The sequence below is a fragment of the Bombina bombina genome, chromosome 4 (genome assembly GCF_027579735.1).
Source record: "Bombina bombina isolate aBomBom1 chromosome 4, aBomBom1.pri, whole genome shotgun sequence".
Classification (NCBI taxonomy): domain Eukaryota; kingdom Metazoa; phylum Chordata; class Amphibia; order Anura; family Bombinatoridae; genus Bombina; species Bombina bombina.
This window is the reverse complement of record NC_069502.1, coordinates 793,827,239-793,843,008: the sequence shown is the minus strand read 5'-3', so window position 1 is coordinate 793,843,008 and position 15,770 is coordinate 793,827,239. Positions and strand designations below refer to the sequence as shown.

The following is a 15,770-nucleotide window of genomic DNA, read 5'->3' as shown; positions in this document are numbered from 1 at the left end:
CAAAATGATATAAACCTGAGTTACTCACTAACCTGATCAAAGTTCAAATGAGGTGCACAATCAGCCAGTTGTGATTACAAGTAATCTTTTCTTTATTGCAAGTAAAATATTTGCTCCCTTCAGGGATACAGGATATACAAGTATAGTAGTGAGTGGAGGTAGCTTCACTCTAGTGACTGTCTGCTGACATGTTTCGGCGATGAAGCCGTAATCGTAGCTACAGTCTCAGGTGTACACCAGTCTAATAAACCTGTTCCTGGTACCTGATTGGTTTAAAAATATAATTAAAACCACACCTAGAGTAAAGTTAACCCCCACTCTCTTTACACATAAGACATAATGGAATAGCAATTGTCCATTGCTTATTGTGGTATACAGTTAGGAAATCTAAACTACATTGCATAAACAATCAATAAGTGAAAGAAATGTAAGTTTAAATAAACCTTATAACCTTTAAAGACGCCAATGGATAAATATCAACTGATACAATGTTAGTCACATTTGCAAGAATGATAAAAACAAAAAGCATACACTATGTATTAAGTACCAATAGACCTTACATATATATAGAACCAATTAAATCTATATTTATATTTATACTGGCATATGTATAGGCCAAGCTTCTGCCTAGAATTCCACAAAATATATATATATATATATATATATATATATACACATATATATATATATTTACACATAATGCAAAAGCTAATTATATCACACATTTTGAATGTATAGTGTTCAGGGTTCAATGACCCTGTATATAAGCAGTACTTAAACATTGGGCACACAGACCCAGAACCAGAAAATCATTCCCAAAAATTAATTAGGTCAAATTCTGAATTTAGACCTTCCGGGACTCTGGTTCTGAGTCTGTGTATCCAAAATACCTCTCTCTTTGCCAGCAATCTTTCCTTATCCCCACCTCTCTTGTTCAACTTAACCTGCTCAATAATGGTCCATCTAAGTATCCTGGGACTTTTATTATGATGTATCTTGAAATGCTGAACCAGAGGAGTGATCAATTTGCCAGCTTTGATATTAGAGACATGTTCCCTGATCCTCTCTCTTGTCTCCCTCGTTGTGAGCCCTGTGTACTGTATTGCACACTCTGTGCAAGTTAATAAATAAACTGCGAACTTGGTTCTGCAGTTTAAGCAAGAAGAGTGTCTAAAATTTTCACCAGTACTGGCGCTCCTAAAACCTTCTCCCTGTTGTAAAAATTCACAGGCAATGCACTGTGCAAAATTGCATTTATAAGTTCCTTTGAAACTCAACCAAGATGAAACTTCATTGTTTGGATCCTTAAGTTGTGTGGGGGCAAGCAAGTTGCTTAGACTGGTCCCACGTCTAAAAGCACATCTGCACCCTTTTGTGACAATATCTGTCAAGCCATCATCCGCTTTAAGAATATTAAAGTGTTTTCTAATAATATTGCAAATTTGATGGAATTGGTTACTGTACTGGGTGATGAAGGAAACTATCAAATGTGCTTTCCCCATCTTTTTTATTTTTATTATTATCATCAAGATAGGTAACTCTGGGTTTAGCCCCAATATTTAGTCTGTGTTGGCTAACAACCACTCTTTTGTATCCTCTCTCACAGAACCTCTCCTCCAGCTCGAGAGATTGTCTCTCATAGTCTTCATCCGTTGTACAGTTTCTCCGGAGTCTGATGAATTGTCCTTTAAGGACAGAAATGAAGACTCTTTTTGGATGATTACTTCTAGCATGGAGGAGAGTATTCCCTGTGACTGGTTTCCTATATACTTTAGTATCAACGATATTATCGCTAATACCAACCAGAGTGACATCTAAGTAATTTATACTGACTTTGTTAAATTCAGAAGTGAATTTTAAGCCTATGTTGTTGTCATTTAGTATAGATACAAAACTCTTAGCCTCCTCATCAGAGCCAGACCAGATCATCAGCAGGTCATCAATGTACCTCCTATAGTAAATGATCCTGTGCTTCCAGAGTTCACCACATCCAAAGATGTGGGACAGCTCCCACCAACCCATAAACAGGTTTGCGTAGGAAGGGGCACCAGTTTCCAGTGTGCTACATCTGCTATCCTCAGCGCACCGATCCTGGTCTTGGCTGCTGCAGGGACACGCATAGCACTATCGAGGAGAAAGAAGTTTCGTGTACCGGAAGTTTGCCCAGTGACGTCACACGCCATCGTAGGTGGATCGAGCAGAGGAGACCGGAGCGGTCAGTGAGAGCGTTAAGTGCCGGACCAGCTCCATGTGCACCTGGTTTGCACATACGGAGGGTCGTTTTTCCTGCTTTTCCACAGGTCAGGCTTAGTGATACTGGACATTGCCAAACCAGGAGAGGGGTGAGAGAACTACTCGCTATTTAACAGTACTTTACCAGTTAACATAGGTGCCGACACACATCGACTGTTACTCACTAACCTGTCTGCTGTGTAATCATCTGATAAATATAACTGTTATTTACATGAGACAAAATGATATAAACCTGAGTTACTCACTAACCTGTGTCTGCTGTGTAACCATCTGATAAATATAACTTATTTACATGACACAAAATGATATAAACCTGAGCTACTCACTAACCTGTGTCTGCTGTGTAACCATCTGATAAATATAACTTATTTACATGAGACAAAATGATATAAACCTGAGCTACTCACTAACCTGTGTCTGCTGTGTAACCATCTGATAAATATAACTGTTATTTACATGAGACAAAATGATATAAACCTGAGCTACTCACTAACCTGTGTCTGCTGTGTAACCATCTGATAAATATAACTGTTATTTACATGAGACAAAATGATATAAACCTGAGCTACTCACTAACCTGTGTCTGCTGTGTAACCATCTGATAAATATAACTGTTATTTACATGAGACAAAATGATATAAACCTGAGCTACTCACTAACCTGTGTCTGCTGTGTAACCATCTGATAAATATAACTGTTATTTACATGAGACAAAATGATATAAACCTGAGCTACTCACTAACCTGTGTCTGCTGTGTAACCATCTGATAAATATAACAGTTATTTACATGAGACAAAATGATATAAACCTGAGTTACTCACTAACCTGTGTCTGCTGTGTAGCCATCTGATAAATATAACTGTTATTTACATGAGACAAAATGATATAAACCTGAGCTACTCACTAACCTGTGTCTGCTGTGTAACCATCTGATAAATATAACTTATTTACATGACACAAAATGATATAAACCTGAGCTACTCACTAACCTGTGTCTGCTGTGTAACCATCTGATAAACATAACTGTTATTTACATGAGACAAAATGATATAAACCTGAGCTACTCACTAACCTGTGTCTGCTGTGTAACCATCTGATAAATATAACTGTTATTTACATGAGACAAAATGATATAAACCTGAGCTACTCACTAACCTGTGTCTGCTGTGTAACCATGTGATAAATATAACTGTTATTTACATAAGACAAAATGATATAAACCTGAGCTACTTACTAACATGTGTCTGCTGTGTAACCATCTGATAAATATAACTGTTATTTACATGAGACAAAATGATATAAACCTGAGCTACTCACTAACCTGTGTCTGCTGTGTAACCATGTGATAAATATAACTGTTATTTACATGAGACAAAATGATATAAACCTGAGCTACTCACTAACCTGTATCTGCTGTGTAACCATCTGATAAATATAACTGTTATTTACATGAGACAAAATTATATAAACCTGAGCTACTCACTAACCTGTGTCTGCTGTGTAACCATCTGATAAATATAACTGTTATTTACATGACACAAAATGATATAAACCTGAGATACTCACTAACCTGTGTCTGCTGTGTAACCATCTGATAAATATAACTGTTATTTACATGAGACAAAATGATATAAACCTGAGTTACTCACTAACCTGTGTCTGCTGTGTAACCATCTGATAAATATAACTGTTATTTACATGACACAAAATGATATAAACCTGAGCTACTCACTAACCTGTGTCTGCTGTGTAACCATCTGATAAATATAACTGTTATTTACATGAGACAAAATGATATAAACCTGAGTTACTCACTAACCTGTATCTGCTGTGTAACCATCTGATAAATATAACTGTTATTTACATGAGACAAAATGATATAAACCTGAGTTACTCACTAACCTGATCAAAGTTCAAATGAGGTGCACAATCAGCCAGTTGTGATTACAAGTAATCTTTTCTTTATTGCAAGTAAAATATTTGCTCCCTTCAGGGATACAGGATATACAAGTATAGTAGTGAGTGGAGGTAGCTTCACTCTAGTGACTGTCTGCTGACATGTTTCGGCGATGAAGCCGTAATCGTAGCTACAGTCTCAGGTGTACACCAGTCTAATAAACCTGTTCCTGGTACCTGATTGGTTTAAAAATATAATTAAAACCACACCTAGAGTAAAGTTAACCCCCACTCTCTTTACACATAAGACATAATGGAATAGCAATTGTCCATTGCTTATTGTGGTATACAGTTAGGAAATCTAAACTACATTGCATAAACAATCAATAAGTGAAAGAAATGTAAGTTTAAATAAACCTTATAACCTTTAAAGACGCCAATGGATAAATATCAACTGATACAATGTTAGTCACATTTGCAAGAATGATAAAAACAAAAAGCATACACTATGTATTAAGTACCAATAGACCTTACATATATATAGAACCAATTAAATCTATATTTATATTTATACTGGCATATGTATAGGCCAAGCTTCTGCCTAGAATTCCACGAAATATATATATATATATATATATATATATATATATATATATACATATATATATATTTACACATAATGCAAAAGCTAATTATATCACACATTTTGAATGTATAGTGTTCAGGGTTCAATGACCCTGTATATAAGCAGTACTTAAACATTGGGCACACAGACCCAGAACCAGAAAATCATTCCCAAAAATTAATTAGGTCAAATTCTGAATTTAGACCTTCTGGGACTCTGGTTCTGAGTCTGTGTATCCAAAATACCTCTCTCTTTGCCAGCAATCTTTCCTTATCCCCACCTCTCTTGTTCAACTTAACCTGCTCAATAATGGTCCATCTAAGTATCCTGGGACTTTTATTATGATGTATCTTGAAATGCTGAACCAGAGGAGTGATCAATTTGCCAGCTTTGATATTAGAGACATGTTCCCTGATCCTCTCTCTTGTCTCCCTCGTTGTGAGCCCTGTGTACTGTATTGCACACTCTGTGCAAGTTAATAAATAAACTGCGAACTTGGTTCTGCAGTTTAAGCAAGAAGAGTGTCTAAAATTTTCACCAGTACTGGCGCTCCTAAAACCTTCTCTCTGTTGTAAAAATTCACAGGCAATGCACTGTGCAAAATTGCATTTATAAGTTCCTTTGAAACTCAACCAAGATGAAACTTCATTGTTTGGATCCTTAAGTTGTGTGGGGGCAAGCAAGTTGCTTAGACTGGTCCCACGTCTAAAAGCACATCTGCACCCTTTTGTGACAATATCTGTCAAGCCATCATCCGCTTTAAGAATATTAAAGTGTTTTCTAATAATATTGCAAATTTGATGGAATTGGTTACTGTACTGGGTGATGAAGGAAACTATCAAATGTGCTTTCCCCATCTTTTTTATTTTTATTATTATCATCAAGATAGGTAACTCTGGGTTTAGCCCCAATATTTAGTCTGTGTTGGCTAACAACCACTCTTTTGTATCCTCTCTCACAGAACCTCTCCTCCAGCTCGAGAGATTGTCTCTCATAGTCTTCATCCGTTGTACAGTTTCTCCGGAGTCTGATGAATTGTCCTTTAAGGACAGAAATGAAGACTCTTTTTGGATGATTACTTCTAGCATGGAGGAGAGTATTCCCTGTGACTGGTTTCCTATATACTTTAGTATCAACGATATTATCGCTAATACCAACCAGAGTGACATCTAAGTAATTTATACTGACTTTGTTAAATTCAGAAGTGAATTTTAAGCCTATGTTGTTGTCATTTAGTATAGATACAAAACTCTTAGCCTCCTCATCAGAGCCAGACCAGATCATCAGCAGGTCATCAATGTACCTCCTATAGTAAATGATCCTGTGCTTCCAGAGTTCACCACATCCAAAGATGTGGGACAGCTCCCACCAACCCATAAACAGGTTTGCGTAGGAAGGGGCACCAGTTTCCAGTGTGCTACATCTGCTATCCTCAGCGCACCGATCCTGGTCTTGGCTGCTGCAGGGACACGCATAGCACTATCGAGGAGAAAGAAGTTCCGTGTACCGGAAGTTTGCCCAGTGACGTCACACGCCATCGTAGGTGGATCGAGCAGAGGAGACCGGAGCGGTCAGTGAGAGCGTTAAGTGCCGGACCAGCTCCATGTGCACCTGGTTTGCACATACGGAGGGTCGTTTTTCCTGCTTTTCCACAGGTCAGGCTTAGTGATACTGGACATTGCCAAACCAGGAGAGGGGTGAGAGAACTACTCGCTATTTAACAGTACTTTACCAGTTAACATAGGTGCCGACACACATCGACTGTTACTCACTAACCTGTCTGCTGTGTAATCATCTGATAAATATAACTGTTATTTACATGAGACAAAATGATATAAACCTGAGTTACTCACTAACCTGTGTCTGCTGTGTAACCATCTGATAAATATAACTTATTTACATGACACAAAATGATATAAACCTGAGCTACTCACTAACCTGTGTCTGCTGTGTAACCATCTGATAAATATAACTTATTTACATGAGACAAAATGATATAAACCTGAGCTACTCACTAACCTGTGTCTGCTGTGTAACCATCTGATAAATATAACTGTTATTTACATGAGACAAAATGATATAAACCTGAGCTACTCACTAACCTGTGTCTGCTGTGTAACCATCTGATAAATATAACTGTTATTTACATGAGACAAAATGATATAAACCTGAGCTACTCACTAACCTGTGTCTGCTGTGTAACCATCTGATAAATATAACTGTTATTTACATGAGACAAAATGATATAAACCTGAGCTACTCACTAACCTGTGTCTGCTGTGTAACCATCTGATAAATATAACAGTTATTTACATGAGACAAAATGATATAAACCTGAGTTACTCACTAACCTGTGTCTGCTGTGTAGCCATCTGATAAATATAACTGTTATTTACATGAGACAAAATGATATAAACCTGAGCTACTCACTAACCTGTGTCTGCTGTGTAACCATCTGATAAATATAACTTATTTACATGACACAAAATGATATAAACCTGAGCTACTCACTAACCTGTGTCTGCTGTGTAACCATCTGATAAATATAACTGTTATTTACATGACACAAAATGATATAAACCTGAGCTACTCACTAACCTGTGTCTGCTGTGTAACCATCTGATAAATATAACTGTTATTTACATGAGACAAAATGATATAAACCTGAGCTACTCACTAACCTGTGTCTGCTGTGTAACCATCTGATAAATATAACTGTTATTTACATGAGACAAAATGATATAAACCTGAGCTACTCACTAACCTGTGTCTGCTGTGTAACCATCTGATAAATATAACTGTTATTTACATGACACAAAATGATATAAACCTGAGCTACTCACTAACCTGTGTCTGCTGTGTAACCATCTGATAAATATAACTGTTATTTACATGAGACAAAATGATATAAACCTGAGCTACTCACTAACCTGTGTCTGCTGTGTAACCATCTGATAAATATAACTGTTATTTACATGAGACAAAATGATATAAACCTGAGCTACTCACTAACCTGTGTCTGCTGTGTAACCATCTGATAAATATAACAGTTATTTACATGAGACAAAATGATATAAACCTGAGTTACTCACTAACCTGTGTCTGCTGTGTAACCATCTGATAAATATAACTTATTTACATGAGACAAAATTATATAAACCTGATCTACTCACTAACCTGTGTCTGCTGTGTAACCATCTGATAAATATAACTTATTTACATGACACAAAATGATATAAACCTGAGCTACTCACTAACCTGTGTCTGCTGTGTAACCATCTGATAAATATAACTGTTATTTACATGAGACAAAATGATATAAACCTGAGCTACTCACTAACCTGTGTCTGCTGTGTAACCATCTGATAAATATAACTTATTTACATGACACAAAATGATATAAACCTGAGATACTCACTAACCTGTGTCTGCTGTGTAACCATCTGATAAATATAACTGTTATTTACATGAGACAAAATTATATAAACCTGAGCTACTCACTAACCTGTCTGCTGTGTAACCGTCTGATAAATATAACTGTTATTTACATGACACAAAATGATATAAACCTGAGCTACTCACTAACCTGTGTCTGCTGTGTAACCATCTGATAAATATAACTTATTTACATGACACAAAATGATATAAACCTGAGCTACTCACTAACCTGTTTCTGCTGTGTAACCATCTGATAAATATAACTGTTATTTACATGAGACAAAATTATATAAACCTGAGCTACTCACTAACCTGTGTCTGCAGTGTAACCATATGATAAATATAACTTATTTACATGACACAAAATGATATAAACCTGAGCTACTCACTAACCTGTGTCTGCTGTGTAACCATCTGATAAATATAACTTATTTACATGAGACAAAATTATATAAACCTGAGCTACTCACTAACCTGTGTCTGCTGTGTAACCATCTGATAAATATAACTGTTATTTACATGAGGCAAAATGATATAAACCTGAGCTACTCATTAACCTGTGTCTGCTGTGTAACCATCTGATAAATATAACTGTTATTTACATGAGACAAAATTATATAAACCTGAGCTACTCACTAACCTGTGTCTGCTGTGTAACCATCTGATAAATATAACTTATTTACATGAGACAAAATGTCACCATCACAGAATCTTCCATTTACTTAAAGGGACACTTAAATCAAAATTAAACTTTCATTATTCAAATAGAGTATGCAATTTTAAACAACTTTCCAATTCACTTCCATTAAAAAAAAGTACAGGTAGCCCTCAGTTTACGCCAGGGTTAGGTTCCAGAAGGAATGGTTGTAAATCGAAACCCAGTTTATAATGTAAGTCAATGGGAAGTGAGGGAGTTAGATTCCAGGCCCCTCTCAAAATTGTCATAAGTAACACCTAATACATTATTTTTAAAACTTTCAAATGAAGACTTTAAATGCTAAACAGCATTATAAACCTAATTAAATAATCACACAACAGACTGTATCATCAAACTAAGTTTAATGAACAAAAAAAATTTTTTACTTGCATTTTTCTGCAGTTCTCTGCATTGTTAGCATGTTAGATAATATTGGGTCTGCGTAGAGTAAACAGCAAACGCTGCCTGTCGATCCCCCGCAGACCGGAAGTCAGTTCCCAGAGAGCAAACCGCTGTGCAATGCGGTTTGAAAAAAAGTTCCAAAGTGAAAGCAACTAAAGCACGGAGAGCCGTAGCCGGGAGGGCTAGGATCAGGAAGCCAAAAATATTATGAACAGAGAAAGGATGGCAGGCTCTCAAATCCAAATAGTAAAAAATCTAAATGTATTAGACAACTTTTAAAAAGGTACACAGACATGGCAGTAAAAGCTAGAGCAAAGAATCTTACATGTTTCGCGCCCCCTACAGGCACTTAGTCATAGATGAGGTACTCTGTGAGAAACCTCATCTATTTATGCTGTGAGTAACATAGATTAACTATTTCCTTGCCTCACAGACACAAACAGAAAAAAGGCTAAAAACAGAATGCTGAAGCAGTTAGATACAATGGTTGAATCTCAATAGGCTAAATTTCTAATATAGTAGATAAGAACAGACAGTGCAAGAGATAAGAGGCAAGTTATGCATGATATTGACACTGAAAAAATGTGATTATGCATTTTATGAAATGATATCCTAGAGATATTAACAAAAGTTAGTACTAAAATAATTTCATATCACATATTCCAGGATAAAAAATTCTCTATGTACTTAGAAAAGAATTCTATGCATAAAAAATATATAATATACAGGTATACCCCGCTCATACAGCGGGTTAGGGACCGGAGCCCCGCTGTAAAGTGAAAACCGACTTAAAGTGAGTCAAGGCATTTTTTACTTGTTTTTCACTTGCCAGTGTGTTTACAAGCTTAAAAACATGTTTGAAATAACATATATAGGTGTGCAGTAGTGCTAAGTTTAGTTTAACACTAGCACAAGACAGTACACTACTGTATTCAGTTATGCAGACAGTAGAAAGGGATCCTTATTTTATGTGGAGATCTCAAACCATGCCAAACAATACTGTACAGTACTAAAGTAGGTTATGTTTTATGGTATGGTACTGTATATGAGATGGAGGCAGATGAAATGCTTACCTGTACTATTCAAGGTAAGCACAAAGGTATTATGACAATAATACTGTATACAGTACAGTACATACAGTAACACTGCATATACTGGTACTTGTACTGTACCTTTATTGGCCAAAAAATACTGCTTATGAAGAACTAGACTTGTGTGTACGGTACAATTACTGTATGGATTTAACAAATAATCCTGTACAGTACTGTACCTTTAATGGACAAAAAATACTGTAATGCTTATGAAGACCGGTATACTGGACTTACCAAATTATCTGGTACAGTACAATACTGTACTGCACAGTTTTAGCAACCCTAAAGTCTTTCCAACGTACTCTGTAAAACCGCATGCAATTTTTCCTCCTTACTTGCGATGTCCAAGTCCTGCACTGTGCCGCGCTGAGAAACTACTTCCGGGTTTGCGGCGGCGACGACGTGTTAGCGAAACGACGTAAAGCGAAACTACGTAAAGCGGGGTATACCTGTACATAGGAAAATTTCTCATAGATGTGCATAAAGTTACATGAAAAATATATATAATTATAATTTTTATAATTATAATTTTTAATTTTTACATTGGAAACAGCAGAATGCAAATGGATCAATAAGAAAAAAATCCAAATATTTCATATGGAAACATGTGGATACAAATGGATACATATCAGGGCATGGATAGAGAAGGTGCATAGTTAGATAGAAAAAATAATAAAAATAAAATAAAATTAAAATAGAAATTAAACGACAATTTAATTGTCAATGAAATAATCTATATCACATTCCCTATTCATGCCCTGAGGGGCAAGAGTCTTAAGTTTGAGGATCCAATAAAGTTCCTTCTTTTCCAAAATTTCAGCCCTATTTCCTCCTCTGATAGGGACCACAGCCATATCTATAATTTGGACTGAGAGACTGGCCATATGTGTTAGATGAAAATTATTAAAATGATTGGCGACTGCGGAGTCCTTATTATAATTTTTGACATCCCTGACATGTTCACTATACCTGGTCCTGAGCATCCTCGTCGTTTTGCCCACGTACTGACAATTACAAAGGTCACATGTCAAAAGATAAACCACAAACTGCGAGCCACAATTAGCATAAAACTTTGTCTCATAAGTATCACCTGTGGTTTGACTAACAAAATGTTGGCCTATTTTAACATTGGGACATGTATAACAAATTGTGTGTCCACATTTAAAAGTGCCCAATTTGTTAAGCCAAGTTCCTCTTTGTTTTTGTGAGTTACCTGTGATCTGACTAGGGGATAAAATTTGTGACAGTGTCCTTGATTTTTTAGGGACAAATTTGCATTTGCCTATCAGAGAGTTAAGACTCTCATCTGCCCTTAGTACGTGAAGATGTTTTTTCAAGACCCCTACAATTTCATCATATTGTTGGCTGTATTCCGTGGAAAAAACAACAGAGTCAGCAAAGTCTCTGTTGTTTTCAGACTTGTTTTTTAAGGGTAATGTTTTGTCATCCCTTATTTTTGCTTGACACCTCTCAAGAACATCATTTTTATATCCACGTTGAACAAGTATGTCCCTAAGCTCACCTGCTTGTTTATCATAAACTTTGTCACTCTGAGTGTTTCTTCTAACACGAAGAAATTGAGACTTAGGGATAGACTTGATAAGGTGTTGTGGGTGATGAGAGGTGGCATGCAAAATTGTATTACCTGCCGTTGGTTTACGGTAAGTTTTAGTAATTATTTGCATGTTCTCAATACTGATATTCAAGTCCAAATAGTTGACCTGCCTCTCACTGAAAGACCCTGTGAACGAGAGTCCCAAATCATTATGATTACAAAATGTTAAAAAATCTTGAAATTCACTGTCATTCACAGGGTGTCCCACTATCAAGAGCAGGTCATCTATATAGCGAACTAGCAACACGATTCTGTTCTGCCATTGATTCATTGAAGTATAGATGTAGGTTAATTCCCACCATGCAACAAAGATATTTGCAAATGAAGGCGCAAATTTTGCGCCCATGGCAGTGCCACAGATTTGAAGAAAAAATTCTTCATTAAAAAGAAAATAATTGTGTGACAAAAGAAAATTCAAAACACTGCAAATATACTCAATGTCTTCAGTGGAATATTGGGATTCTTTTTTAAGAAAAAAAAAGCAACAGCTTGTATACCTAGTGTTTGTGGAATTGATGTATACAATAACACAATATCCATTGATACCCAGGAAAAACCAGGTTGCCAGTCAATTTTGTTGAGGGTCATCAAGAGATGAGAGGTGTCCCGGAGGTATGACAACTGTGATACTGCCAATGGCTGTAAAATAGTGTCAATCCACTCTGCCATAGGCTCAAAAAGTGAGCCAATGCCAGCCACAATAGGCCTACCCGGGGGACACCTCTCATTCTTGTGAATTCACAAGAATGAGAGGTGTCCCCCGGGTAGGCCTATTGTGGCTGGCATTGGCTCACTTTTTGAGCTTTGAATTTTCTTTTGTCGCACAATTATTTTCTTTTTAATGAAGAATTTTTTCTTCAAATCTGTGGCACCGCCATGGGCGCAAATTTTGCGCCTTCATTTGTAAATATCTTTGTTGCATGGTGGGAATTAACCTACATCTATACTTCAATGAATCCATGGCAGAACAGAATCGTGTTGCTAGTTCGCTATATAGATGACCTGCTCTTGATAGTGGGACACCCTGTGAATGACAGTGAATTTCAAGATTTTTTAACATTTTGTAATCATAATGATTTGGGACTCTCGTTCACAGGGTCTTTCAGTGAGAGGCAGGTCAACTATTTGGACTTGAATATCAGTATTGAGAACATGCAAATAATTACTAAAACTTACCGTAAACCAACGGCGGGTAATACAATTTTGCATGCCATCTCTCATCACCCACAACACCTTATCAAGTCTATCCCTAAGCCTCAATTTCTTTGTGTTAGAAGAAACACTCAGAGTGACAATGTTTATGATAAACAAGCAGGTGAGCTTAGGGACGTGGATATAAAAAAGTTCAACGTGGATATAAAAATGATGTTCTTGAGAGGTGTCAAGCAAAAATAAGGGATGACAAAACATTACCCTTAAAAAACATGTCTGAAAACAACAGAGACTTTGCTGACTCTGTTGTTTTTTCCACGGAATACAGCCAACAATATGATGAAATTGTAGGGGTCTTGAAAAAACATCTTCACATACTAAGGGCAGATGAGAGTCTTAACTCTCTGATAGGCAAATGCAAATTTGTCCCTAAAAAATCAAGGACACTGTCACAAATTTTATCCCCTAGTCAGATCACAGGTAACTCACAAAAACAAAGAGGAAATTGGCTTCACAAATTGGGCACTTTTAAATGTGGACACACAATTTGTTATACATGTCCCAATGTTAAAATAGGCCAACATTTTGTTAGTCAAACCACAGGTGATACTTATGAGACAAAGTTTTATGCTAATTGTGGCTCGCAGTTTGTGGTTTATCTTTTGACATGTGACCTTTGTAATTGTCAGTACGTGGGCAAAACGACGAGGATGCTCAGGACCAGGTATAGCGAACATGTCAGGGATGTCAAAAATTAGAATAAGGACTCCGCAGTCGCCAATCATTTTAATAATTTTCATCTAACACATATGGCCAGTCTCTCAGTCCAAATTATAGATATGGCTGTGGTCCCTATCAGAGGAGGAAATAGGGCTAAAATTTTGGAAAAGAAGGAACGTTATTGGATCCTCAAACTTAAGACTCTTGCCCCTCAGGGCATGAATAGGGAATGTGATATAGATTATTTCATTGACAATTAAATTGTCGTTTAATTTCTATTTTAATTTTATTTTATTTTTATTATTTTTTCTATCTAACTATGCACCTTCTCTATCCATGCCCTGATATGTATCCATTTGTATCCACATGTTTCCATACGAAATATTTGGATTTTTTTCTTATTGATCCATTTGCATTCTGCTGTTTCCAATGTAAAAATTAAAAATTATAATTATAAAAATTATAATTATATATATTTTTCATGTAACTTTATGCACATCTATGAGAAATTTTCCTATGTATATTATATATTTTTTTTATGCATAGAATTCTTTTCTAAGTACATAGAGAATTTTTTATCCTGGAATATGTGATATGAAATTATTTTAGTACTAACTTTTGTTAATATCTCTAGGATATCATTTCATAAAATGCATAATCACATTTTTTCAGTGTCAATATCATGCATAACTTGCCTCTTATCTCTTGCACTGTCTGTTCTTATCTACTATATTAGAAATTTAGCCTATTGAGATTCAACCATTGTATCTAACTGCTTCAGCATTCTGTTTTTAGCCTTTTTTCTGTTTGTGTCTGTGAGGCAAGGAAATAGTTAATCTATGTTACTCACAGCATAAATAGATGAGATTTCTCACAGAGTACCTCATCTATGACTAAGTGCCTGTAGGGGGCGCAAAACATGTAAGATTCTTTGCTCTAGCTTTTACTGCCATGTCTGTGTACCTTTTAAAGTTGTCTAATAAATTTAGATTTTTTACTATTTGGATTTGAGAGCCTGCCATCCTTTCTCTGTTCATAATATTGGGTCTGCACCTATTCTATGCATTTCAATCTGGAGTGATTAATAGGCAGTTAGGCACCCTCACCTCAAGCAGCTGGACAGGAAGATAATAGGGAAGTGGCTGCTAGATCTTGTTGTTCGATAGGTCTGGTCTGCTCTACAGATTAATTTCAGTCTGCTAAATTGCATAACTTTGCTGCAACACAAGCGGACAGCTCCACCTACTGGCTATTTTAATTAGTGAACTGCTTTTCAATGCTTTTCAATAGCAGTCACATGACTGGGGAAAAAAAGTTGTTATTCTGAAACGGCGCAAATTGAACCGGTATAAACAGAAGGCCATCTGTACACAGTCTTTTTATATTTAAACTTTGAGTCACCAGCTCCTACTGAGCATGTGCAAGAATTCACAGAATAAGCGTATATGCATTTGTGATTGGCTTATGGCTGTCACATGGAACGTGTATGCATTTGTGATTGGCTGATGGCTGTCACATGGTACAGGTGGGAGTGGAAATAGACATAACATGTCATAAAAAAATATACTATTCATTTGAAGTTCAGACTAAGTGCTTTTGCATTGTCTTGTTATCATGCATTTGTTGATTATGCAAATCTACTGTGTTGACTGATCCTGTAATATGCGCTAATCACCTGTTGCTGTATTTATAGGAACTTCTTCCTCCTCAGTCTTCACTTGATCACACACATACAGTTCTCCTCCATGCTTGACCATTGAGCCATCTGAAGGGGTCACATCCATACGACCTGCACAGTGAGAATACACGTGTAAGTTGTAGTGTATCAATATCTCTCTCATTATAAATAAAATCATGTGGTCACAAAGAAATTACTATGT

At 36.3% G+C, this 15,770-nt stretch overlaps 1 protein-coding gene across 1 annotated transcript in view; it reads right to left on the bottom strand.

Annotated features, from left to right (window-relative positions):
- Nucleotides 1-15,770, bottom strand: part of LOC128656995 (zinc finger protein 432-like) — a 96,220-nt gene that overhangs the window by 71,900 nt on the left and 8,550 nt on the right. The window contains exon 5 of the mRNA XM_053711208.1: nt 15,566-15,679. Within this exon, the coding sequence (XP_053567183.1) occupies nt 15,566-15,679 (114 nt within the window). The remainder of the gene's footprint in view (nt 1-15,565; nt 15,680-15,770) is intronic.